The sequence below is a fragment of the Tursiops truncatus genome, chromosome 1, assembly GCF_011762595.2.
Source record: "Tursiops truncatus isolate mTurTru1 chromosome 1, mTurTru1.mat.Y, whole genome shotgun sequence".
Classification (NCBI taxonomy): Eukaryota; Metazoa; Chordata; class Mammalia; order Artiodactyla; family Delphinidae; genus Tursiops; species Tursiops truncatus.
The window spans coordinates 40,871,932-40,897,699 of record NC_047034.1 but is presented as its reverse complement, the minus strand read 5'-3'; the positions used below and the strand labels follow the sequence as shown (position 1 = coordinate 40,897,699).

At 50.5% G+C, this 25,768-nt stretch overlaps 1 protein-coding gene and 1 long non-coding RNA gene across 13 annotated transcripts in view; one reads left to right on the top strand and one right to left on the bottom strand.

Annotated features, from left to right (window-relative positions):
* Window positions 1–5,674, bottom strand: part of VASH2 (vasohibin 2) — a 36,944-nt gene extending 31,270 nt beyond the window's left edge. For 3 of the 11 annotated variants that reach the window (XM_073803231.1, XM_073803254.1, XM_073803236.1), the window contains exons 1-2: window positions 5,550–5,672; window positions 4,479–4,908 (exon numbers count right to left, since the gene is read on the bottom strand). In XM_073803231.1, the coding sequence (XP_073659332.1) occupies window positions 4,479–4,754 (276 nt within the window). In that variant the 5' untranslated portion in view covers window positions 4,755–4,908; window positions 5,550–5,672. Of the gene's footprint in view, window positions 1–4,478; window positions 4,909–5,101; window positions 5,181–5,549 lie in introns of those variants that run through there. The other 8 variants (XM_073803223.1, XM_073803250.1, XM_073803226.1 and 5 more) reach the window with 7 other exon arrangements.
* Window positions 5,675–5,691: 17 nt separating this feature from the next.
* On the top strand, window positions 5,692–9,076 carry LOC141278388 (uncharacterized). 2 transcript variants are annotated; one of them, XR_012331081.1, is made up of 4 exons: window positions 5,692–6,004; window positions 7,050–7,364; window positions 7,452–7,505; window positions 8,685–9,076. It is a non-coding gene; the product is annotated as an uncharacterized lncRNA (long non-coding RNA). The 2 variants fall into 2 exon arrangements; XR_012331080.1 differs by lacking the exon at window positions 8,685–9,076 and adding an exon at window positions 7,839–8,671.
* The last annotated feature ends 16,692 nt before the right edge of the window (window positions 9,077–25,768 follow it).

The window sequence follows — 25,768 nt, the reverse complement described above, 5'->3', positions numbered from 1 at the left end:
TTATGTGAGATTCCTGTAGTAGTCAAGTTCATAGAGACAGAAAGTAGAAGGGTGGTTGCCAGGGGATGAGAGGAGGGAGAAATGGGAACTCAGTGTTTAATGGGTACAAAGTTTTAGGGAAGAAGAAAAATTTCTGGAGATGGAAGGTGGTGATGGTTGCACAACAATGTGAATATATTTAATTCACAGAACTGTACACTTCAAATGGTTAAAATGGTAAATTATACGTTACCACAATTTTTTAAATGGCCGTGAAAAGACAATTCACAAAAGAAGAAATGCAAATAGGGAATAAATATTTTTTTAAATGTTCCAGCACACTAACAATTTAAGAACTGCAAATTAAAGCCACTGCAAAATGTCATTTTTGTCCTCTCCAATTAGCAGAGATATTCTGAAATGTGGATACTCAGTGCTGGTGAAGATGCTCTCATACGGCATGATGGGAAAATTAATTGGTACAACCTTTTATGAAAAGACCAGGGCACACTCCTTTTTTTTCTCCTCCTCCCTGACTGGGGTCCTGAGAGTCTCTCCTGTTATTTTCCTGCCCCGTTTCAGCCGAGACTCCAACCTAGAATTCCCCTGGCCCTGGCCCTCTAGCTTCCCTCCTGCCACCTGCATCCAGCCATCTCAAACCACAACCCAGCTGATGATGGCAGAATCTAGGGGGCACACATCAAAACCACCCTCTCCACACAGGCACTGTGCCTACAGTTAGGGGGTGGGGTCCCTGAGGGTAGGGAATAGCGGGGGAAGGAGGGGAGTGGACAGGAATACGGTTATTCAAGAAGAAAAATGAAGGCAAGCTTTTGTGGACAGGCTCTCTTTCACTCCATTCTTGCCAAATGCAATGCCCTGTCAGAAGAATGCAAGAAGGGATGTGGAAGGACACGAGTGTGTATCATCACCATGCATCACCATGTGGAAAGAAGGGAGAAGCCAGGAAAGGAGCCAGAGAGGCATCGAGAGCCCCAGGCACCAGGAGTCTTTAACAAGAAAGTACAAGGAGAAAGCGAAGCCTTTTGCGAAGCCTTATACACTGTGCAGGTGCCAGGCAGAAGAATTTTCTCTGGCAACCTTGGGCGGGGGGCGAGCATGGAACATCACTCTTGGGCCAAGGATGGGCCCCAGGCCCCTGCATCGGGAGCAGCCAGGAATCTGTTGACGGTGACCTGGTCCAGCGGTCACAACCTTGGGCTGAGCAGGAAGGTCGGACATATGGATGGTTTTGAACGCAGGACAGGAGAGAAAGTGCACTGCCTGTGTGAGCCAGCAGGGGGCAGGAGTGGAGCCCTGACCGCAGCAAAGTCTGGCCCCAAAGCCCTCACTCTTCTTCACTCACGCAAAGCTGAGTCCTCTAAATGTGAATTATTTCCCAATTTGGGATCAGCGTGAGAATGAGCCACAAAAACGTGGCGTCTGCGAGAAACGGCCTGGTGTTTCCTGCTCAATCCATCTGGCTGTCTGCCCCAGGAGAGTCGGGCTCCAGCCAGTAGAGAAGCAGGAGGTGCTGTTTCCTAGTCGGCCCAGCTGTTTTTTCTGGGCCAGCCATCCTCTCTGCCCCTCCCTTCCCAACCTCTACTATCCTCCAACTGACCCGTGCTGCTTTCTTGCACTATCCCTGAAAAACCCTGGCTTTCACCTAGTCAATTGTTAACTTCAGACTCAGTAACCACCAGGGGAGAAGGCTGCAGTCACAAATTTAGGATTGCAGAGCAGGTGACACCTGTCCCGCTTTCCCCAGCGGGGGCACCTGGATCTTTGGGCAGAAATTACCACGGCTGCTAACAAAATGTCCTGTGGTCAAAGAAAGTGTCATTCAGTCCTCCTCTTAGGCCTTTGACACCTTCCCCTGGCCACGTCTTTTGCTTCTCAGTCCACAATACAATTGCCAAAAAAGGTTCACCTCCCTGAAACACTCCAACCCTTCCACCACCACTCCACCAACCCCCCTTCTGTACAAATTCCTCAGCAAGACACTGATCTGATTAAAGGAGAAAAGGACTTGGCCCCAGAGGAAAAAGTCTGCTGAGCTGAGTGCAGGAATAGCCCTCAAATCAGAGAGGAGTGGCTCCTGGAAACAGGAACTTCCAAAGCTCTCCCCATCCCAGGGCCTGCATAGGGGTCATGGTTTGGGGAACGCCAGGACCAGGGAGAAAGGGGATGCTGTGATGGGCGTTGAGGATGGAGAACCAAGCATTATGATGCAGTGTAAGAGAGAAATGGGAAGCACTTTATTTAGGTGCAAAAAGCCAATGCCCATGTTCAGCCCGGGGATGCCCTGGCTTGGCAGTTTTCATGTGACCTTCCAGTTACTATGAAAGTACAATATGATATGGCCGCTATATTAAAAAAAAAAAAAAAGCAAGAAAGAAAGCTCATTTTTTAAGAACCCAGAATTCAGCCACAATAACGGACGTATCAAGTACGAGTCTCAGGAAGCAGTAATTTATGTTCTAAGCTGCTCAGGCAACATTTAGAACATTGTGCTTCTTACTGTGCTCATGTTTTCGGGGACTGACTGATGACAAACTAGCAACTGTCCTAGAAAGAGGAGGAGGAAAGTGAGCTGATCTGGGAACTATGACACATAAGTAAAGGTGAAAGGAACTACCTGTGGACAAAGACGATTAAAGGAAGATGCAGAATAATCCAGTGCATGTGTCACACAGATGACTAGAACCTGAAGACTAATGGGTCACAACACCACGGGATTTGAGAGTTGGAAAGAACTTCACATGAAATCTGATCTACTCACATTTTATAGGTCAGAAAACTAAGGCCGGAGATTTTAAGTGAGTGACCTAGGCCACAAAGCTAGAGGTAGCACAACCAGAATTCAGTCCCTTGATTTTTGCACTCCAGGTCCTTTCCTGACTCCAAGAGAACCATCTCGTAACATTCGAGGGAGCTGTGAGTAGCACAGGAAGTCGACGTGTGCCGCCCTTTGGTTCTTGAGCACAAGAATCAGTGGTGGCATGTGACCGAGGAGGAGCTCTGTTCAGTTTCAGAGAAGTTTCCCAGTGACCCAATCTGGCCAGGCCTGGGAGCTGCCCTGTGAGGCGACAAGCCCCCCATTCCCAGGAGGCCTTCAGAAAGAGGAAGGGATTCTGCTGAGAGGTACAGGACTGGTCTCTACCAACCCTGACATTGTCTGATTCCCACAGAGAGGGGGTCCCCACCCACAATGTTGGGAGAAAGATGAAGCCACAATGAGAAGTCACAATCAGGTGCTAAGGGTGCTAAATGAGAAAGGCTCACTTAAGTGAGGACAGACTCCGAAGTCAGAGCTGCACTGCAGTATCAGAGCTGTTCTCAGGCTCTGAGTCCTCAAGGAGGACTCAGCAAGGGTCATCATAGCTGACACAAAAGCAGGCAAGATTCTCGCTGGGCATAACGAAGATCTCATTGACCAGCAGGGTAATCAAACACCGTAACCAACTACAGCAGGAAGCTTACAGGCTCTGTCACTTTTCCCAAGGGCACACACAGCTTTCTGGCCTGCAGGCTCCGATGCTCAGGTCACCAGATGCTCCAGGTTGGGGGCTCGACCAGATGGCCTTCCAGGTCTCAGGTCTGGCATTCCTAGACCTGTCCAGGAATCTTCTTGGCCATACCAGTGTCCCCAGGATGGATGGGAAACCATCCGCCATGCTACAACCCCCAGGCTCTGCGGCGTTTCTCCTCCAGTTTGCATTTTCGTGCTTCGTACAGCGACCGCTGCACATCTTCCTCCATCTTACTAACATTATCTTTGGCCACCAAACCCAACTGGCTCACTGGCTTCTCTCCCAGGTAGAAAGAGTTTCACTCCTGAGCCTCTTTCTCTATCCAGTGAGATTCATTCATCATGTGTACTGGAAAGTCCCTTTTAAGCCACAGTTAAAACTCTTTTTTGTCAGAGCTCAGATAAGCTGGGAAAAGAGAGAGCTGACTGTTTTGCAAGTTTCAGAGGTGAAAGTCACTGTCATAAAAAAAAAAAATTGGCAAAAAGTCTAGGAATGATTCACGCTGAGAAGTCTGACTGGTTGACTGTAAATTCATTCACAGCCTAATAAATCATTTGCGAAGGGGGGACAGAGGAGGACCAAGAGACTCCAAAGAGGATAAGCGGGTGGGATCCCTAGGGGGCCTATGCGCTCTTGGCATCACTGGTGCTACTTGGTGGCTACAGTCTTCGTTGAAGCAGGATGTACACGGAGCTAAGTAAATGATAGAGTTTGGCTCCAGATTCAAAGAAACCTTGGCACAAGCCGACCACACAGTCCCAGGACAGCAAGCCCCCTTTCTCTCCCTCCCCCATTTCTAAGACGTCCAAGACAAACATCTCAATTAAGCAAAGCGGGTGGAGGCTGTTGCGAAAAATGAGGAGGGGAAGGGAGTCTGCAGCAGGACCAGGAAAATGGAAATTGCTACGTACAGGCAAAATGGTCCCATCACTGCCCACACCACCCCCTTCCTTCGGAGCCACTAACCTTTGCTAAGAAGGTGGCGTTCCTGATGGCGCCCACCATTTCTCCCCCCTTGGGGTGCACTTTGGCCACGTGCATCCACATGCGCTCCCAGGTGTGGCTGTCGATGGGGAAGCCGCTCTTGTTAACGTGAAACAGCACCCCGCCGTCTTTGTCCTCCTCCTCAGAGCCCCCGCTAGTAGCGAGGCTCACGGGCCGCGCGTGGCTGCTCCGGGACCGGGTGCCTTTGGCGCCTTTGGGGTGGGGGCAGCGGTGAGTGTCGGCCGCCGAGCCGGTCATGGTGGGGCAGGGGCGGGGAGGGCGGCGAGGGGCGTGTGCGCGCGGGCGCGGCACGGGGATCAGCGCCCCGCGGGGGCGGCCTTCTCCATGCTTCTGGCTGCCGCAGGACGCGCGAAGGGGCAGCGGCGGCTGGAACTCCGCTTACGGGCCGTGCCTGAAATCAGTGAGACCCAGCACATACCACGGGTAAGTAGACACCCGGAGGAACCAAGAAGGGGGCCGTGGCCAAGACGGGGGTGTGGGGGCTTCGACGTGTCCCCACTTCCCTGTCCGCTCCCCCCGCGAGCGGACAGGACGCCCCCCCACCCACCAGGGAATTGCACACGAGCTTCCAGCCCTGCCATTACCTAGAAAGGCGACTTGAATTTTGCCACAAATCTTCACACCTACCTAAACCGTGGAAGGGAAAGACAAGGAGCGTGGAGGCTGCGGAGTGGACGGGGTAGGGAGAAGAAAGACAGCTCGTGCAGTGGGATGGAACAGGAGGTCCCCGCAAGGCTCCACACGTCCCTTGGTCGCCAGATGTGGCCGAGCGCCGAGCCGAGCCAGAACGTGCCGGCACGTGAGCGCCCGGGGCTGCCGCGAGAGCCCAGCGACAGCCTCGGCTTGCAAAAGCGGCCGCGTTTCTTCCAAGAAGCCCTCCCGAAGCTGGGCGGACGAGGGGCGGCCCCGGCCCCCAGGCTCCAGTGGCAGTGGCTCCACCCGCCCCCTTCCCTGAGTTCCAGCGCCAGGCACCCCGGGGAAATGGCTGCAGGCGGGGCGCGGGAAGGGCGCACCGCAGCTCCCGGACCCTACCTCTGGACGGTCGGCCTCATGGCTGCACGGCTTCTCCGGGCGGCGGGGGTGGCGGGAGCTGCTGGGGCCGCTGCGGCCGTCGCCTCATTCCATGTCCCATCCTCTAATGTTATTCTGTGACATATAAGCGAGTCACCCGGGCAGCCGCCGATGTTCCGACTGCGTCCATTGGCCACCGCAACAAAGAGGGGCGGGTCCCGGGCGCGGGACTCTACAACCCGGAGCTCCGCGACGCTCTGATTGGCTCCCGGGGTTCCCGGGCGGGAGGGGTGAAGAGTAGGGGGAGCTGGGCCGCAGCGCGAAATCCGATCGCTGTCTTGTCCTGCGAGCCCCGCGGGGCTGGAGCGTTTGTCCCTGGGACTTAAGACAGAGTTTCCCCAGGGGTCGCGGCACTGCGGGGGAAGCAACTATGGGAAGCAGAGGAGAATTAAAGCCACCCAAGAAGTGACCCTGAGGTAGAGGAGGGCTTGTCATAGGACAGCATTCCCTGAAGAAGGCTGGGCACACAGTCACCTGCTGCTACCAGCCAGTGATGGATGGTTCAGGCAGGCATGTAAACGTGACGGCACAATATTAAATCTTTTTTTTTTAATCCTACATTACAAATTCCCCAAAACTAAGAAGGAGACACAGCCATATACCCTCTGACATTAGTCATGATTAATAAAGTCCCTTTAAACCAAGCTGATATGCGACACTAAAGCCGGGGAGGTCAGCCAGGTCCCCACTGTTCTGTCACAGCTACTGAGTTATGAGAGGGTGGAGAGATGCTTCAGAGCCACTGTGAAGTGGAGACCCTCCCACACTCTCCAGGGAAACACCTTTTCCTTAAAGGCATCTTCTTTTTTTTTTTTTTTTTTTTCTTAAAAGAAGAGCAAGATGAGGAGGAGCACCAGACTACTGACCCGAGGTCTGGCCCTAAGTCCAGGTTTATCACTTGGCAAAGCTGTGTGATCCAGGACAAGCCATTTGCCTGTTCTGGGCCGTAGCCGCTTTATGAAAAGAGGAGAGCAGACCCTTCACTCTCCAAGGCCTGTTCTGGCTCTAAGATTCTGTGATCTTCTGACTTCCTCTTTTATGGACACTTGGGAACCTGACCATAATATGCTTTCTCTTTAAACTCCAGGCCAGCCTGCCAGCTTTGAGGGGAGTGAAGCAGCTGTGACAGCAATGCTAAGTTAACCTCGAATTAAGAATACAGTCATCAGGGCTTCCCTGGTGGCGCAGTGGTTGAGAGTCCGCCTGCCGATGGCAGGGGACACGGGTTCGTGCCGCGGTCCGGGAAGATCCCACATGCCGCGGAGCGGCTGGGCCCGGGAGGCATGGCCGCTGAGCCTGCGCGTCCGGAGCCTGCGCGTCCGGAGCCTGTGCTCCGCAACGGGAGAGGCCGCAACAGTGAGAGGCCCGCGGACCGCAAAAAAAAAAAAAAGAATGCGGTCATCAAAGACCACTGATGACAGATCTCTATCTGGATGCTTAACCCTGGAACTTCTCTTTCAGAGGAGGGTGTGGTGAGAGGCGAGTGCTGGAGGGTAGCTGAGAGCCAGGTGTTGGGTGAGGAGACCTGGATTCTGGACCAGTCCTGCACAGCTACAGACAGAGCCCAGGACTTTATAGATTCCATAAGGAGACTAACTTAGGTCTGGATAGACAGAGGAAATGGACCTAAGAATAATATTCAGGAAATTGTCTGAATAATTCAAGTGGAACGAGCACACTTGAAGAAAACATTAGGGAATTAAAAGAGAATTATCCTCTCAATATATAATTGACTCAGTTTTCATTTCCTGATTAGGAGAAAACATGCCTCAGAGGGTGAGCTGTTTTCTCATCTCGAACATTCTTCCTCCCTTCTTTTTTCACTCATCTCTCAAATCTGTCCCCTTCTCCTTGCTTCCCCAGGGGTTTCAAGTCCCAGGTGACTAGGATTTCAGGATGCAGATCTCTACACAGAGGGTGAGTATATGGCTTAACCACCCCTCAGGAGAAAACTGAGTTCTCAAAGCTCAAGTGATCAGACCAGTTGGTGAACATCGAAGAATGTCTGGCATGTTTCACTGTCCTTGGCATCGATTCCCAGTGTCGCGACTCAGGCCAAATCCAAACAACTACAATGTCCCTGTCAAACCAGGGCCTGGTTCCTGCTTTACCTGAATCAAAATCCTAGGGACCAGAGAGGATTATCGGTTCATCTTCCCGCCCCAGGCACCTCAGGACTCCTTGACAGTTGAGGGAAACGCTTTTGTTTTTCATCTCCAGTATTCCAACTATCTGTTCTCTTTTCCCTAGGAGATGGGGTGCAGTGGGGAGGCAAGTGAAATGGTCTATGAAGAGAGTTGTGAGATTTGGCTAATTTTCCAAAGAGGTGGTAAGAAGCCTTGTGAAGTGAGCTGCAGTGTCCCATTGAAAGGACTGGAAAGGAGAAGGGCCCTTTTGTTCAGAATTCTTTTGCATTTGAGAATTGTGCTAATTGTGTGGACCAGCCAACTCTGTTCTTCATTTCTTTGTGTATTTTGTGTTACATGACACTCAAGTGAACACAGGCCAGACAGATTATGGGTTTTGGGGTTTGGTTGTTGTTTTCTGCTTGTTTTTAATTTTTTTAATTGAACTATAGTTGATTTACAATGTTGTATTAGTTTCAGGTGTACAGCAAAGTGATTCAGTTATATATATATATATACATATACATTATTTATATATACAAGTATATATATGTTCTTTTTCAGATTCTTTTCCCTTATAGATCGTTACAAAATATTGAGTCTAGGTCCTTGTTGGCTACCTATTTTATATATAGTGGTGTGTATATGCTAATCCCAAACTCCTAATTTATCCCGCCACCCTTTCCCTTTGGCAACCATAGCTCAGATGGTTCGTGAGAATGACATAGCACACAGTGGGGCAGGGCCTACTTGCAACTTGAACAGGGACACCTGATGACTAACTGCCCAACCTCTGAGAGCATGGTCATGTCCATTCACTGGCATAACAACTGGTATAGCAGAGACATGTAGTGGGAAGGTTTGGAACAAGAAAAAGTGGGTTCAGATGGTATCTTATGATTCAAGTGCCAGTCGCTGGGGTCTCAAAGATAAATAACACAAAATCCTAACCCGATGATCCTATTTCTAGCTCTACCACCTGTTGATGTTAATAGCCTATTGATGGATGTATCAGACGCACCTTATGAGCCTAATCGCACCGGCTAGACCTTGCCTTCCTCCTGCCTCCGCAGCTCCCTGCACAGCCGACCAAATCTGTGTAGTTCAGCCACCTAGGACTGACAGTCACTGGCCCAGTCAGGTCCCTCTAGGCGGCTGCTGCACAGCCAGGCTGGCTGACCACATGTCCGGAGCCTGTGGCTCTTCCACCACTTCTGGATCGGAAGAAATGCCACACTGCAGGGTGTGGCTTCTAAGCAGCCATCAAAGGGGAATCGGAGGGAATTAATTCCCTCTGGGGAACATTCTGACCAGTGAGAAACAAGAGATGAGAGGGAGCTGGGCAAATAAACTCTCTTTCCTTCCTGCCCCCTGTGGACTGTTCCGAGTCATGATTTTCTAACACAGCCTGTCTGGAGATGTCCTGCATGGCTGAGCAGACATACCTCCTGAGTAACCTGCCAGGGCTCTTTGCGGTGGGTGGTGAAGCAGTTACCTGCGTGATAACACACCGTCTTCTCATCCTAGCCCACCTCATTCCCCTTTTCGCTCACTCTTACTGCCTTCTCTGTCAGATTTAGTCTTTGCTTCAGATACGTTTTGTAGAGAAACAGAGCTAAGACAGTTGGTTCCACAAGAGGTTCAAAAAGCAAGTCCCCAGGATGGATTTTGGGGTTGTATCTCCTAGGTGTCTGAAATCAATAGAGTCCTTTGCTGGTGATAAGAGAGATGGCAATAGCTTTGATATGCGATCGCACCCAAGCTTTCACTTGGTTAATTGGGGTGAACTGGGTGGAGAGCGAGACATTGGGAGAGCAAGTGGCTGTGGTAGTCAGTTTGGAAACAGTGCTAATGACAGGTACCAGAGACCTTGGAAACAGAAAAAGACAGGCTCAGAGCAGTTAACTAGCAACTCATGGAATGCTCTGAAAACCAGAGAGCCGCTATGGCTTTAAGGGAAAGTCTTATTTCCTGAAACTGTGGGAGAGACTTATAAAATCAAGCCCAAGATCTGATCACAGGGTAGCAGAACTGCAAAAAAAAAGGACTAAACGCATGGCCTTGATAGGCAACCATGTCAAAGCAGAGCCCTGATAGGGAAAGACTGGAACCCTGAGACCTGGGATGGGCCTATCTCGGTGGATGAGCACCTTGACCCTTCAGATCCCCTGAATGTTCCTGCCCAAACCAGGTCCCCTTCTCCATGGCTGCTGCTTCTTCTCGAGACCCAGCCCCACCACTACTGCCTCTGCCAAAACCCAGAGTCAAGTTGCAGCACAGCCCACACTGGCAGGAAAAAGTCCTCTTCCAGGGAGAAAAAGCATACCTGCCAAAGATCTTGCGGGACTTGGCTAACATGTACTGGCAGGAACTGTAGAAATATGTGTGGGAGTGGATCTGGAAGATGTTATATTTGGGGGTTCAACAGGAAGCTCAATTGGGAGGATCCACTGACTTGGGGATACTCACACAGAGCTCGAGATTTAATGTTTCCGCAAGGATGCTCGGAGTTTGTCCCGATAGTTTGCTGGGATGGCTCTTTGGAGCCTGGTCTCATCGATGGCCTATAGTAAGCAAAGTGGAGAGCCAGACTTCCTTGTGTAGTGTCGAGGAACGGGTCAGAAGACTCAGGAAGGAAGGAATATTAGAAGCATTTATTATACGTGGCTCAAGAACCCACCACCTGACTAGTTCCCTGGGCCAGCCCAGAGGACGCTCCCTTCGCTAAAGCAATAAAGAGCGTACTAGCAACGAGGTTTTTTGAGCACCTGGTAGTGGCTATCCTTGTAGTCCAGGGTCGATGGGAGGGAGAAAGCTGGAACTGAGCTCCATACTTTCCATGGAGATGATAAAAATCACAGAATTGCAAAGCACTTAATCATAAAGGACAAGGTGGAATACTTACCACAATGGACAGCAAGGAGGAGGGAAGATCACAGAATTGCAAAGCACTTAATCATAAAGGACAAGGTGGAATACTTACCACAATGGACAGCAAGGAGGAGGGAAGATCAGGGTGACTATATCTGCAGGGACTCCTGGTGTTTGGATAATAAGTCATGGTGTTCCTAGGGGGAGGGTATCCATAGAATTTGTTGTCTAAATTGAGCCACTTTTAAGAGTTAAAAGGGTCCTAGTAATAATTACATGGGGAGCATAGGTATACACCAGAACCATCCCAGTCAGACTGATACCCATGGTCACCCTGCCAGAGGTGAGATAGATGAGCAGCCAATTCGAGTGTTGCACGATTTGTATCATCAGACAGAACAGAGAGCTGTGAGCAGAAGGCCAACTTTAGGCACCATAGTGAAAAATCACAGACCCTTCCTCCTTTCCAAACCTAAACGAGATCTGGCCCAAAGCGACTGCTGTTGCTGAGGAGCCCAACTGGCCAACAGAAAAGACTGTTGCTGAGCCCTCAATATAGCAGCATTCCTCAACGAAGCCATATAGCCACCTGGTGGCAGGTAAATTTACATTGGACCTTACACCTTGGAAGCTGGCTTGAAGGGGCTCCCATTAGTCAAATCTGGGACAATCTGAGCACAAAATAATTAACTACAATAATGAAATACAAAGCACTGGAAAAATAGGAATCCATGAGTCTATATTGATTATAAATAGATAAGTAAGTGGGGGAGAAGGGAAGACTTGCTTAGAGAAGAATATAAATATGAAAGGAGTACTACAGTTAGAAAATCATCATTCTGGGGCTTCCCTGGTGGCGCAGTGGTTGAGAGTCCGCCTGCCGATGCAGGGGACACGGGTTCGTGCCCCGGTCCGGGAGGATCCCACATGCCGCGGAGCGGCTGGGCCCGTGAGCCATGGCCGCTGAGCCTGCGCATCTGGAGCCTGTGCTCCACAACGGGAGAGGCCACAACAGTGAGAGGCCTGCGTATTGCAAAAAAAAAAAAAAAAAAAATTATGTTTAAAACTGTCAGTGTAATAAAAGACAAAGAAAATCTGTGGAAATGTTCCAGATTAAGGAAGACTAAAAAACCATGATGATTGGGACTTCCCTGGTGGTCCAGTGGTTAAGTCTCCATGCTTCCACTGCAAGGGGCACGGGTTCGATCCCTGGTTGGGGAATTAACATCCCACATACTGCACGGCCAAAAAAAAGAAAAAAGAATGATGACTAAATGTGATATCTGATTATAAACTAGATCTTGACCTATAGGGGAAAAAATGGTGTAAGTGATATTATTGGGTCAATTGACAAAATTGGAATCTAGGTGTTCAATTAGGTAAAAGTATTGTGTCTATGTTAACTTTACAGAAGTTAATAACTGTACTACTGTGATGTGAGAGAATATCCTGATTCCTTTTCTTAGAAAATATACATTGAGGTATACAGGGCAAAGGGCCATTATATGTGTAACTTACTCTCAAGTTGTTCAGAAAAACACCCCACTGTGTGTGTGTGTGTGTGTGTGTGTACAGAGAAGAGAAAATGATAAAAGAAATAAGGTAAAATGTTAACGGTTGATAAATCTGGGTAAAGAGTATGTGGATATTTTTTGCACTATTTTTATTCTTACCACTGTTCTGTGACTTTGAAATTATTTCAAAGTAAAAGGTTAAAACAGGGGGGCAGACTGAATAATCCCTGAAAACATAATAACTGTCTATTTTACTAGCCCTGTGAGGCAGGTATTATTATTTTCATTTTACAAAGGAAGTAACTGAGGTTTAATAGGTTAGGTAACTTGCATTAGGTGATACAATTAGTGAGTGTCAGAACTACAAATTAAGGACTTCCCTGGTGGTCCAGTGGTAAAGAATCCGACTTCCAATGCAGGGAACGCAGGTTCGATCCCTGGTCGGGGAACGAAGATCCCACATGCTGCTGGGCAACTGAGTCCCCACGCACCACAACTAGAGAGCCTGGGTGCCGCAAACTACAGAGCCCACATGCTCTGGAGCCCACGCCCTGGAGCCCACGTGCCACAACTAGAGAGAAAACCCGCACGCCACAACTAGAGAGAAGCCCACATGCCACGACAAAAGGTCCCGCATGCACAACTAAGACCCGATGCAACCAAAATAAATAAATAAATAAATAAATAAATAAAAGAACTAGATTCTCTTAATCCAACTCTTTTTTTTTTTAATAGTAAGAAGAGCATGGATGTAAATGCTCATCACAGATAAGTCCCAGGCGTCTTTATGATCAAAAAGTTTTACTGTCCTGATGCTTCAAACTTTTGCCTCCTAGGGAAGTCCCTTGAATTTCAGGTTCATTAATTTTTCTAACCTATCCCCTGGAGAGGGGAGGCCAGAGAAGGGGGAGCACAGAGGAGAATTAGAAACAAAATTACTAAGACCAGGGGAGCCGCCAGGGAAAGAACCACACTGGAATGACCCACTGGCAGCAACGGGCCCTGGACAATGGTCCTCCCTGCCAGGTTTAGAGTGCTAAGGTGCTTTGAGGACATTTGGCTAGAGGGAGCAGAAATTTAAGACTTTCTTGGATTACAGCTACTTTTTGCCCAGAGAGGAAGAGGATCATCTGCTGTAAATTTACAGTGGCAGCCGTCAGAAGAGAAACCTGGTGTCTCTTCCGGACACTGCAGTCAGAGGCTCTGTGCTCGCCCCTTCACAAAAAGACCATAGACTGCAGGACATAAACAGCGAACATTAATTTCTCACAGTTCCAGAGGCTGGGAAGTCCAAGATCAAGGTGCTGGCAGATTCAAGGCTCTGGTGAGGACCCACTTCCTGGTTCATACACAGCCGGCTTCTCACTGTGTCCTCACTTGGTGGAAGGGACAAGGGAGCTCTCCAGGGCCTCTTTTACAAGGACACTAATCCCATTCATGAAGACTCCATCCTCAATGCCCAGAGGTCCCATCTCCTAATACCACTGCATTGGGGATTAGGATTTAACATATGAATTTTGGAGGGACACAAAAATTCAGTCTCTAATAGCAACCATCTCGCAAAAACTTGTATTTGGCCTTTGTGGGCTTCCTGAGATTCACGCAGAGAGGAGCCGTTGCTCAGATGCCTTGGGACAGCTGGGGTTACGTGAGGAAGCTCCCCTTTTGGCTCTCTGGCACTTTAGGAAGACTAAAATGAAGCAAGTTAACAAGATAGCATCTGTTTCCCAAAGGAAAATGGGAACACAGTGACCCAGGCCTGCCCCGTCTGATGAATGAGACCTAAGGCAGTTGCTATGGAGACACGTGATTGGGGTCCATACAGGAACTACAGCTGAGAGTTTCTGAAGGTCCAGGAACCCATGTGATATGAAGGGCACGCCATCTACCAAGCTTAGCTCTGCCTGCAACATCCCGGCTGAGGCAGGTAGCCATCTCTAGGTATTTGGTGACTGCAACAGAATGTGTATTTGGAATATTCATGGAAATTGGAGTAGGACAGTCATCCCTGAGCAGGATGAGTGCGTGACCCATCACCCCAGCCACTGAGCAGTTTTTCTGGGTTCAGATCTCTCTACTGTCCCGTTAAAATCTATGTACAGGGCTTCCCTGGCGGCACAGTGGTTGAGAGTCTGCCTGCCGATGCAGGGGACAAAGGTTCGTGCCCCGGTCTGGGAAGATCCCACGTGCCGCAGAGCGGCTGGGCCCATGAGCCATGGCCGCTGAGCCTGCACGTCCGGAGCCTGTGCTCCACAACGGGAGAGGCCGCAACAGTGAGAGGCCCGCGTACCGCAAAAAAAAAAAAAAAAAAAATCTATGTACAGATCAGTTTCCTCCTATATGAGTCAGGAGTCAAGCACAAAACAGGTGGGACTCTCAAAAAAGGTTTAAGTGAAAGATATTTTTTGAAGGCCTTGTTGACAGAGGCATAGGCGGGATGAAGGGGACCACCAGGGATGGTGCGGAACCCAGAAGCTGTTACCTGCCTGAGGCCTGAGCAGGTGAGGGCAGGAGACAGGAGCCCAGTCCACCGAGGGTGGCCTCCTGCACAGAGAGCAGAGCAGAAAGTGGGCTGGGGGGCAAACAAAGATGACTAGTACACCTTGATCTTCAGGGCATGGGCGCAGGCCCAGTGCCTTCCAGGGACTCTTACATACCTGGAGATGAAAGGGAAAGACAGATAAGATGGAACGAGGACTTAACACAGGAGGGAAAACAAGGCATTCGTGTATCCAGACCACGAGCTAAGAACATTCAGAGGCTGACTGTCTTCCGGGGGATACTGAATAGGGAATGTGAGCCCAAGTTACGTAGGGAGGTGTTCAACCTTCCCTGAGGAGAGGACCAAGGGGCCTCTTGTTGACAGTCTCCCTGGATGCTCCCTGAATGTCCAATTTGAGGAAAGAGTCAGCATTAGAAATGTGCCAACATGTGTTCCTTTTTTAATTTTAACATTTTCCTCGACCTTATCAAAAACAACAGCTGTTTGGGGAGCAGGCGGGTACCCATGACAAACATCTCTTTTGGTAGAGGAAGCGCTACGAAAAGCTAAAGAGGAAGTCCACACTCTGAATGTTATCATCACACGTTACTGCTAACATTTACTGAGAACATATGACGTGCCAGACACTGAGTGCTCTTCCTGCATGGACTCAGTCCAGCCTCACACAGCAACCCTAGGAAATGGGCGCCATTGTGGACTGAATTGTGTCCCCCTGTTCCGATTTGTATGTTGAAGCCCTAACCCCACAGTGTGGCTATATTTGGAGATGGGGACCCTAAGGAAAGAATTCAGGTTAAATGAGGTCATAGGGTAGGGCCCTGACCCAATAGGGTTAGTGTCCTTATAAGAAGAGACACCAGATAGCTTGCCCTTTCCCCGAGCACATGCAGTGAGGAAAGGCCACATGAGGACATAGCGAGAAGGTGGCCGTCTACAAGCCAGGAAGAGAGCTCTCACCAGAAACCAAATTTACCAGCACCTTGATCATGGACTTTCCAGCCTCCACATCTGTAAACAAATAAATGTCTGTTGTTTAAGCTATCCAATCTGTGGTATTTTGTTACATCAGCCCGAGCCAAGACAAGCATTATCAATATTTCCATCTTATAGATGAGGAAACTGCAGCATAGGGAAGGGGAGTGGTTTTCTTAGGTCACCCCGTTTGCCTTTGACTTTGATCTTGTCACCTCGCAGGGTCCTGCTTTTCTTATAGGAAGGGGGTAGGAGGAAATAAGTCAGGAGCCATAAACTCAGTTGTCAACAGAGGTCATGCAGGTAACAGAAACAGGTGAAGCTGGCAGAGTGGGGACCCTGGCACACTGGAGACCACTGCCCTCTCTAAAGAGGAGGGAGGCCCTAGTCTGCTTCCACCAATTGTTGGCCAAGTGGTTACAGTTTTTCAAGACAAACTCAGAAGTCTGGATCTTTTGGGGAAATGTTCTGGTTTTTCAAATACTGGCAACAAATTACATCATAAAAGAGTGTGCAGGCCAATTAAAACATGTCTACAGGCCATGTCTGGTGTACAATGTCCCCTCTGGACTAGGTGATTTTTTTTACCCTGCCTTCTCTTCCTTCCTCTCCATTATTGGCCATGATTCTCTGCCTTTGGAGATATTCCTGTGGTGTCTCTAAATCCCTTGTCTTCAGGAAAATAATCACCAACACGATCCAGAAGTGTTTCCAAGCACAGTCCATGCAAAGAACGATGTGCAGACTTGGCTGAGCCATGAAACCTGAGCCCATTTCCTCTTCTGAAAACTGGTCCAATGATAACCACCTTGCAGGAGTTGTGGTAGGATTAAATAAGACGCTGCAGGAGGAAGCCACTGGCAGATGATAAATTAGCTGTGTGGGGAGCCCCTGCTGAGTTCAGAGGCACTGTGCTCAGCCTTCCCATACATCATCAGGCGTCTCAGTGTTGTGTGTGAGCTCCTTACCCACAGGATACTGTTGGCTGTAACATGCTCGAAAGAGAAACCATCCGCCAAGTTCTACAACTCAGCAGAGGGTGACCTGGAGAGCCCAGGGGCCTGGCTGGGAGGTGGAGAAATTGTCAGGAATGAGAGAGCACTGATTTCACCCCCGGAAGACAGCCCTCCTCTGCTCGGGAGGGCTTGGGAGAATTAGTAACAGTGTTTGCAATAATGCACTGAAAGTTCTACTTGTGCTTAATAGCTACCTGTAAAAATTCCAGTGGGTCCATTTTGAGTTGGGGCTAATGAGGGTTAAAAACTCTCCAGGCTGCTCAAAATAGTCTCAGACAGGCTCCCCTAGGAAGGGAGTATTTACTGAGCTGCTGATTAAGGAACAGTTTATCTACTTTGTATCATCTTTCAGCAAAGCCTCTGTCAGTGTGTGTTTTTGGCTGCTGGTGGGGGGTTTTTTGTTTGTTTGTTTTGTTTTTTTAACAAACGAGAGCCATTATGTGTGTTCCAGGGCCATGACTCAAGTTAGCTGTTTGCCAGTTGGGAGGGAGACAGAGTTGGTTTTCTGGGGCCAGCTCTCCCTTTGCAGAGCTGGAGGGGAGTCACCAAGGAGGAGAAATGCAAAAGAAGGAGGCAAAACTCACCCTCTGCCAGGTCTTGCTGGTGACAGCTTGGGACTAGGGGTGGGGGGAACGCTCTGGCGAGGACTTTGACCTGGAGAAGAATGAGTGGGTTAAAGGCAGGTGAGGTGGAGGAAAGAAGGCCAGAAAGGAGCTGGGCAGCGGAGGCTAGTGGAGCAGACCCTCCCGGAGAGGCATACAGGGAGACCTCCCCCAGAAACGGAAGAACCTGCAAGTGGTCATAAAGGGAGGACCTCACCGAGCAGGAAGGAGGACCTAGGTGAAGCTGCGTTGGGGACTGCACTGAAACTCTGTATTAAAGTTAAATCCACTCTGGGCAGATCAAGGAAAGGCTTAAAGTTCCTCACCTTGGGAAGAACTTTTGGCCACAAGAACCGGGAGATCGAAAAATGCATTTTCAGAAGAGATGATGGGGAGGCCTTTGAAGCAGAGAAGAGAGCTCACTGGATTTGGGGCTCATCCCTGCCACGAACTGGCTGAGTAATCCTGGGCACCCCCCCCTTCCCCTCTCTGACGCTCGGTCTATAAAACGAAGGGATTGTATTAGATCCCTAGTTCTAAACCTCAGCTGCACATTAAAAGTACCCAGGGAGCTACTAAAACTTCTGATACCTGGCGACAGCCCAGACCAACTAAATCAGAATCTTTCCAAGAGCAGGTCCAGGCATCAGTATCCCATAAACTAAAATCCTGTATGGATCCAAGTTTGAGATCCACAGGGCTACATGGTCTCTCAAGGTCTCAATCAGCCCTGCTGCCATATATTACGTCATTAAGGAAAGGAGAGAGGGGATGATTGGCAGGCAGTCCTCAGTGGAAGCAAGGCATGGACCAGATGGCCCCTTGAGAGTTCCACTGCCCATAGCATTCAATAATTTGAAGCTCCAAGTGGACAGGCTCTTGCTGCCAAGTTCCAGCCAGCTGTTTCTCCTTATCAATTCATTCCACAAATACTTATTGAGCACCTACTGTATGCCTAACACCATTCTAGGGGCTGGAATGAGACAGACCCTCTTCTGTGTTCAACTCTTGGGACAGACCTGAAATCACAAAGCTAAAGAGGAGGGTGTAGGATGGTGCACAGAGTGGGAAGGAAATTTTGGGAATGTGTTGATTCATACAGAGTTCCCAAACTTACACATTATTTCATCAAACTCCTAAGGTTATCAGGGGTCTGTCCCTGTTGTATTAATCCCATCTTCCTTTACTCCCTACCTCCTCCTACAACTGTGGGATCATCATATCTGCAGTTAGCAAGCAACCTTAGGGCCAGAAAAATTCTTTTGCATGAGCCCAAATCCATACTCCCAAGTACACACCATGTCTTCCCAACTCAGCTTAAGCCCCTCACAGTCGAGGACCGGGGCTTGAGTCTTTGGCGGGCTTGGTGTAGTTTGGAGTGTGTGGGCTACAGACAGGCAGTGTGGATTCAGATCTTGCCTCTGCCCTCCTACCAGAGGTTATCACTACATGACCTTGGGCACATACTTAGCATCCCAACCACCCACCTCAGATGTGCATCTGCAGAATGGGTGTTATCATAGCACTGCCTTTCGCATTGTTACAAGGAACAAATGAATTCATGAAGGGAAAGCAGTGTCTGGCCCATGAGCACACTCACTAGGTGGTGACTGTTGCTATCCTAGAGCAGGAGATGTTAAATGTGCTTGTTCCGATCAGACTGATGGAGCGACCAGCAAGGTTGTAGTTTGTATGTGGTGGCATCTGCTGTCTTTCTCCCTTCCCATGTCTGACACATTGGTTGGGGAATGCTACATTCTGTTGCAGGTAGAGCCTGAGATCTCAGCAGCTTAATTCCGTGGGAGTTGTTCATTCTTCTCTCATAAAGTCTAATGGTAGTGGGGAAGGGGGTGCTCTGCCCCATGTAGTCATTAAGGATGTTAGAGGCTCCATCCTCTTCAAGGTGTGGCCCCCAAGGCAGCCCAGGGCTTTGACAACCACATGGCACACAAGCTAAGAGAGAGAGAGAAAGACTATCTTGGGAGCTTTTGTGGGCCATGTGGGAATGGCGTCACTTCCACGGGCATTCCACTAGCCAGAACCCAGTCATGCCACAGGGAGCCTGGGAAAGGTGCTGTGAAGAAGGGCTGGAGGGCTTCCCTGGTTGCACAGTGGTTAAGAATCCGCCTGCCGATGCAGGGGACACGGGTTCGATCCCGGGGCCAGGAAGATCCCACATGCCGTGGAGCAACTAAGCCCGTGCGCCACAACTACTGAGCCTGCGCTCTGGAGCCCGCGGGCCACAACTACTGAGCCAGTGCTCCTAGAGCCCGTGCTCCACAACAAGAGAAGCCACGTCAGTGAGAAACCCGCTCACGGCAACAAAAAGTAGCCCCTGCTCTCAACAACTAGAGAAAGCATGTGCACAGCAACAAAGACCCAACACAGCCAAAAATAAATAAATTAATTAATTTAAAAAAAAAAAAAAAAAAGAAGGGCTCATCTCAAGCCCTAGCACAGGTAGTGGTTATCCCGTCTGGGGCAGCACTGGGACCACTGTGCATGTGCAGGGCTCGTCTTCTCTCTCTTTTCTCTCTGACCTTCTCCAGTTACTTTCCTCCAATTCCTGTTCTCTCTCCAATGGCGCCTACCCTCTGTTGGGGTTCTGTGGTTGCAGAAAGGTTGATTGTTTGCCCACTGAGGGCTTCAGTGGAGACATGCTCTAGGGACAATGACAAAGGATGTTGGGAGGGGGATAGGGCGAGAAATGCCGGCACAGGAGCCTTACAGGAAGGACAGCCGTGGCCACCTCCACCCACCTCCTGTGAAATCAGAGAGTTTGATCCCACGGGGATCAAAGGCGCTGGGCTCCCAGGGGCCTGGAAGGGGTTCTTAGCCCCTGACATTGTCCCCTGACCAGCAGCCGCCATATCACCTGGGAACTTGGTAGAAATGCAAATTCTCAGCCCCACCTCAGACCTGCTGAATCAGAAAATCGGCTCAGAAAGATTAGTAACCTGCCAGAGTCACACAGCTAGTAAGAGGCAGGACAAAAGCAATTGAACAAGCCCTTGGGTGATTCTGGTGCACACAAGTCTGAGAATCCCTGCTGTAGTGGTGGAGCCCCAGGTGGAGGGCGCTGACAGGACAGTGCTTCACTCTGCCACCCAGTGGCCGCGGCGTGAACAACAACCCAGCTTCCAGCGCAGGACAAACTTGGGGTTGAGGAGGCAGCACTGCTAATACACAGATTAGGAAGCAAGTTCTGGAAAGCACTGGGGAATCCACAGGCTCCGCAGGGGATTCACCCAAGGCTGCCTCACAGACACTTTTTAAGACTTAGAGAGTCCAGCCCAGAGACAAACCCAAAGTCTGTTTCTAGAAGGGCAAACTCACCTGGGGCTTTCATGGGGAGTGGGCACAGCTGGCTGGAAGAGGTCTTTATGTTCAGACTGATGACCCCATTAGGGGTCAGGGTCCAAAAGTTGCTGTCAAGTTCAGGGGGTGCCAGGAGAAGCAGAGCCCCTTCTTCCCTGGGAGAGCACACAACTTCAGCGGATCCTGTGAATTAGGCCCCCAAGGTCCCAGGGCTCACCTGGTTTGGCCCTTCCTGGGTCTCTGCCAGGAGCCTGGGGGGAAGAGAACAAGAGATGATCCCTCAGGGCGCAGCCCTCTCCAGCCTCTGTGACCAGCACTGCAGAGATGGGTTTGCCACCTGAGCTCAACTAGGAGGAAATGTCCAGAGACAAAGGCCTCTCGCTGTTTCCCTTGACGCCACCCACCCACCTCAGACTCAGCAGGGCAGGAGGCTTAGTGCTTGGGGGACTGGCTCTGATTTTGCATTTTTATGGCAGGAGCTGGCAGCTGTGGTGTTCTGGGGGGAGGTGCCCAGCTTGCTGAGTAGGCTGTTCATTTGGTCCTGACACATCTGGCTTGTCCTGACTGTGCTCTGGAGACTCTGAGGGAGGGGGAAGGGCACGAGAACCAGTGTCTGTAGGGCATCCTGTGCTGTGTGGGGAACCCGTGATCACCGTCTCATTTAACCCACTCACACCGAATTCCCAGCAAGACTCAGCTCAGAGAGGTTAGTAACCTGCCCAAAGTCACACAGCTAGTAAGCCCCCAGCTAGTAAGATCGAACACCAAAGCCTTTGTATTCTCTGTCCATCTCCCTGCTGCCCACTTCCCCACCGCAGAACCCTTCTGGGCTGGCTATCATGCCAGGCAGTTCTCACACCCAGAAACCTGTGGGATCCAACAGCAAGAGAGCATCCTTGCTTAGCTGCCCTGCCCTCAGCTCCCAGGGCCCTCTTTGGTGGCTCAACAGCAGCTCTGACAAGGGAAGATGCTCCAACCAACTCAGAACCAGGAACACTGGCCTGTGTTCCCAGGTCAGAGGGAAAACCTTCTCACCAGGGCAAAGCTACATGCGGAGGGTGCCCGTCTCCACCCTCAGGGCTCCCAGCGGGGGCTGCAGAGCAGAGCCCAAGGTGGGGAGGGTGGAGAATGAGGAAAAGCAATAGCTCAGCTCTTCCAGAGGAGGGACAGATGAGGCCCCTGGTGCAGCACGGAGCAGCCTGGCCACCATGAGCCCCAGGTGCGGGTGCCCAGCCCAGCCGAGCTGAGCCTGGGATGGTGATGTGATGCCCAGATGCCCCACTGTTCTCCTGGGTCCATCAGGTGGGCCACAGCCACCTCATACTACAGGTCACTTGAAACCAAGGTAGCTTTTTAAGATACATTTTCTGCTGCAGACTCCAAACTACATAACCATCACTAAAATAAACACATGAAAAAACACAGGAAAAGCATGAATGGATTTATACTTTAAGCTTTATTCAACATATGGATGTCATCAAAGAGCTTAACATATATGAACCTCCTGCCCCCTCAGGGTGTCTGACTCAGGAGCAGGTGGGTGTGGCTTGTTGGACCCCCAGGATCCCCAAGGGAATCGCCAGCGTGGCTTACAATCACTGATATAATTCGCAGCTCAGAGTGTCCACCGCCATATGCCTGACTTCGAGGCCCAGAAGATGGAGCGGGCATAGAAAGGGGACTGCCTGGAGGATGCCAGCAGTGGCTGCCCCAGACAGGTCGGGTGTGGGAGACCTTCCTAGAGAGTCTGCACGGGACCGATGCCGGGGAGCAATCCAGGCAGCTGTCCCGTGGGTGTTGGAAGGCAGGAGTGCCAGCAGCAGATTCGTTCCAGGGCTAAGAAAGCCAGCCCCTGATGCCCCCCAAGCCTGACGATCAGCGCTGACTTCTCCTTAGAGACGTGCGTCCCTCTGGGTCACTGGGGTGGGCTGGTACCCGCCTGAGGCGGGGGCAGCTGCCAGCATCTCCCAGCTTGGGTTTTCTGACCCTTCTTTGCCCAAGGAGGCAGCATGGAGCAAGGGAAAGGCCTGCCTTGCAAATCTTTCCTAGTCCCAGCTCCATTCTTTTCTAGCCCTGCAACTTTTCGCAAGGCTGAGTCTGAGTTTACTCTTCTGCAAAATGGTTGTAATCAGTGAGGCTCCAGAGTTCTTTATAGGAGGCACTTATGGGCCCTAAGGAAGGAGGTGTGGGAAATTGTCGACAAGCACATGTACATTTTGCTTAGCTTACAGTCTTGTTGGGGGTGGGTTGGGGAACGGGGAGCCAGGGCCATGCTGAAGCCTCTTCCAGCCATCTTTTAGCGCTGCCATGGTTATAGGAATCAAAACCTGCCTCCCACACGTGGTGATTGTAATGGTCACATGAGATCATGCAGGGAAGCCCTCTGGGAATTGTAATGCTCTCAACAGATGGAGTATGTTATTGCCTCCTCCTAAAGAAGGACCTTAGCCCTTCACCAGGAGCCTGATCAGCGTTGCTTGCTAATGGATCAGTGATGTTGCTGTGGACCCTCCTGCAGCGAGGCCTCCAATAAGCACTTTTCCCAGCTGTGGACGATGCCCCAAGTGGTTATCTGGCTCCTTCTTATGCCAGGGACTTGGTTGGATCCTCCCAACCCCCGCAAAGCATTGTTTTCTGGAGGAATCTCCCTACTCATCAGCAGCCCAAGTAGTCCTCCAAATAGGTGGTAAGAACCTTCAGAGGCAAAGGTGGCCAATTGCTTCCGGAACCAGTGCTATGCTTGTGAAAAATTCCACAGCCGCACCCTTGGTGTAAGGAATTAATTTCTGGGAGTGGGCTGGAACAATCTGTAAGGTTATTTTTTTTTGGTTTGGTTTGGTTTTTCATCACAAGCATCCCTGGTTATTGTTGTACAAACTGAATTTGAGTTTTGGAAAGGATTTTGCATGGGATCTGGTGCCCTGCCCAGACAGAGTTCCTGCAAACCGTTCAAATTCAGGAGAATCTTTCCCAATTTTAAAGTACTCGCTTAGTCCCTGGGAGGTGATGAAGTGACAGGAACACACTACATATACCAGCCACGTGTTCCTTTTGGAAAAGTCAGTTGAAATAGTGTAGAAGGAAACTCAAGAATAAAAACAGAACTAGGGAGATAGGGTTTTAAATGCATTAGGGCAGAAGCTCCTGACTGGAAAAGATAGAAAACTAGGGGAGGTCTCACAGGGCACTAGGGGATGCTCCCGGAAGACTCAGCTCAAACAGCAGCTCTACCCCGAAGCCTTCCCTCCCCAACTCCCTGCCCACCGCACCGGCACCTCCGCCCACAGAGTTCATCCTGGCTAATGTGCTTCAGTGCGCGGCACAGATCCCCTCCTTAGCACTTTCTCACCATTAAAATTCTCCATACCAGACTATGAAAACTGGCATCAGGTCTTGCTTGGCTCTGCAACCCATCCACTGGCCCAACGTACTGTTTAATGTTTGTTGAACGAATAAACAAACAAATCCCATAATTAACCTGTGAGACAGAAACCCAGAGAAGATCTTGAATTTTAAGAGAGAATTTAAAGAAGAAGAAAAAAATGGAAGTCTAATCATACAATTCATTATCCTTATAAATAATAGAGGGAAAACATAAACAGGCAGAGGAAGGGTTAGGCAAACCTATACTTGAGAGTTCTAGAAGTGAATATGTAATTCAGGGAAGTGGTTGTCTTGTGTGGGTCTGACCCAGTGTGGCCATCCCAGATCACTATGTGACTCCTAGACATTAAAAATCAAGGCCACAAGCATCGCTTTCCCTCCTCTAGTCTCTCGGAAAGAGGCCGTAGCATCAAGCCTAGGAGGTTGCCCTGTTGCGAGTGGTGGGTTTTGCACGCAGTTTCTGGGGCAGAGCCTCTTCTCTCCTTTGCTATCTTTTCTCCAAACCAGGTAAGGGTGATTCTTTTCTTTTTTTAAATTTGTTTATATTTGGCAGCACCAGGTCTTCCTTGTGGCATTCGGGATCTTTAGTTGTGGCATGCAGACTTCTTGGTTGCGGTATGCATGCGGATCTAGTTCCCCGACCAGGGATCGAACCCGGGCCCCCCGCATTGGGAGCGTGGAGTCTTACCCACTTGACCACCAGGGAAGTCCCGGTAAGGGTGTTTCGTGCCTCCCTCCCTTAGTGGCTGCGGGAACAGGGTGTGTGTTAGTGCTGTCTTCACCAGGGAGAAAGCAGCTTTCCTGGAAGCTGGTTTTTCCAACCCTCCTTTCCTTGAAGCAGAGTCCTTCACTCGCATCTCAAATCCACCCTGTTCTCTGAATTGGTCCAAAAGCAAGGGGAGGGGAGGAAGATAAACGTCTGATTGGGAAGAGCGCCAGCCGACACTCTCCAGGGACCAGCCTGGCCCTCCCCGTGTCTCCTGTGGGTGCTCGGCTTGTTTCTGCACAGAAGCAGGTGCCTGGTGGTGGCTTGTGTCCCGGGCAGGCTGGAGATGGGCCCCCTGCGCCATCTGCGTGCCTTCCCTCCGCAGCCACAGATGCACCCGCCCGCCTTGGAACTGTCCAGGTGGCTAAGAAACCTAGTCTCTACCTTGTTCCTCTTCACCAGGGGAAAGAAAAAAGCCTCCCATCCGGATCATGAAAGAAACAGTCGGGGCCTGTTTCCAGTAAGGCTGGAGGAAGCATTTCTGGGGCAGCCAGGGGACGCATGCGTGGGGAGGGAGTGTTGAGCCAGGGGACGCCCCCCTGAAGAGGTGATGTGCGCTCAGCCCACCCAGGGACGCGAGGCCAGAGGCAGCTACTGTAGGGTGGGAGTTCTCAAAGAGTGGTCCCCAGTACTGGAACCAGCATCTACATAACCTGGAACTTGTTAGGGACACCAATTCTTGGGCCCCACCACAGACGGGCAGAATCACAACCTCTGCAGTGGGGCACAGCACGCTGTGATTTAACAAGCCTTCCAGGGGATTCTGAGGCAGGCCCGGATTGCCGGGCCCCCGGGTAAGGTCTGCCAGGATAGGGAGCCTGAGCCCTGGTGAGGGAGGCAGGGCCAGGGGCTAGGGGTCCCCCCAGGGGGCCTCCAGTCAGAGCAGTCTCAACCATCTGTCCCAGTGTGTTGTACAAAGAGTATCCTTTTCTAGGTGTGCTGGCAGGTGAAAAGCGTTTGAGAGCCCGCTGAGAAGCACATGACAGGGAGAAACGCTGAGGAAAGCCACCTACTGAAGGATGCCTTCCCTCTTCCAGGTACAGATGACCGTTTATCCCAACTTAGAGAATGTGTTTCCACAGATTCCCTGGTAACCTGGCTTGGAGAC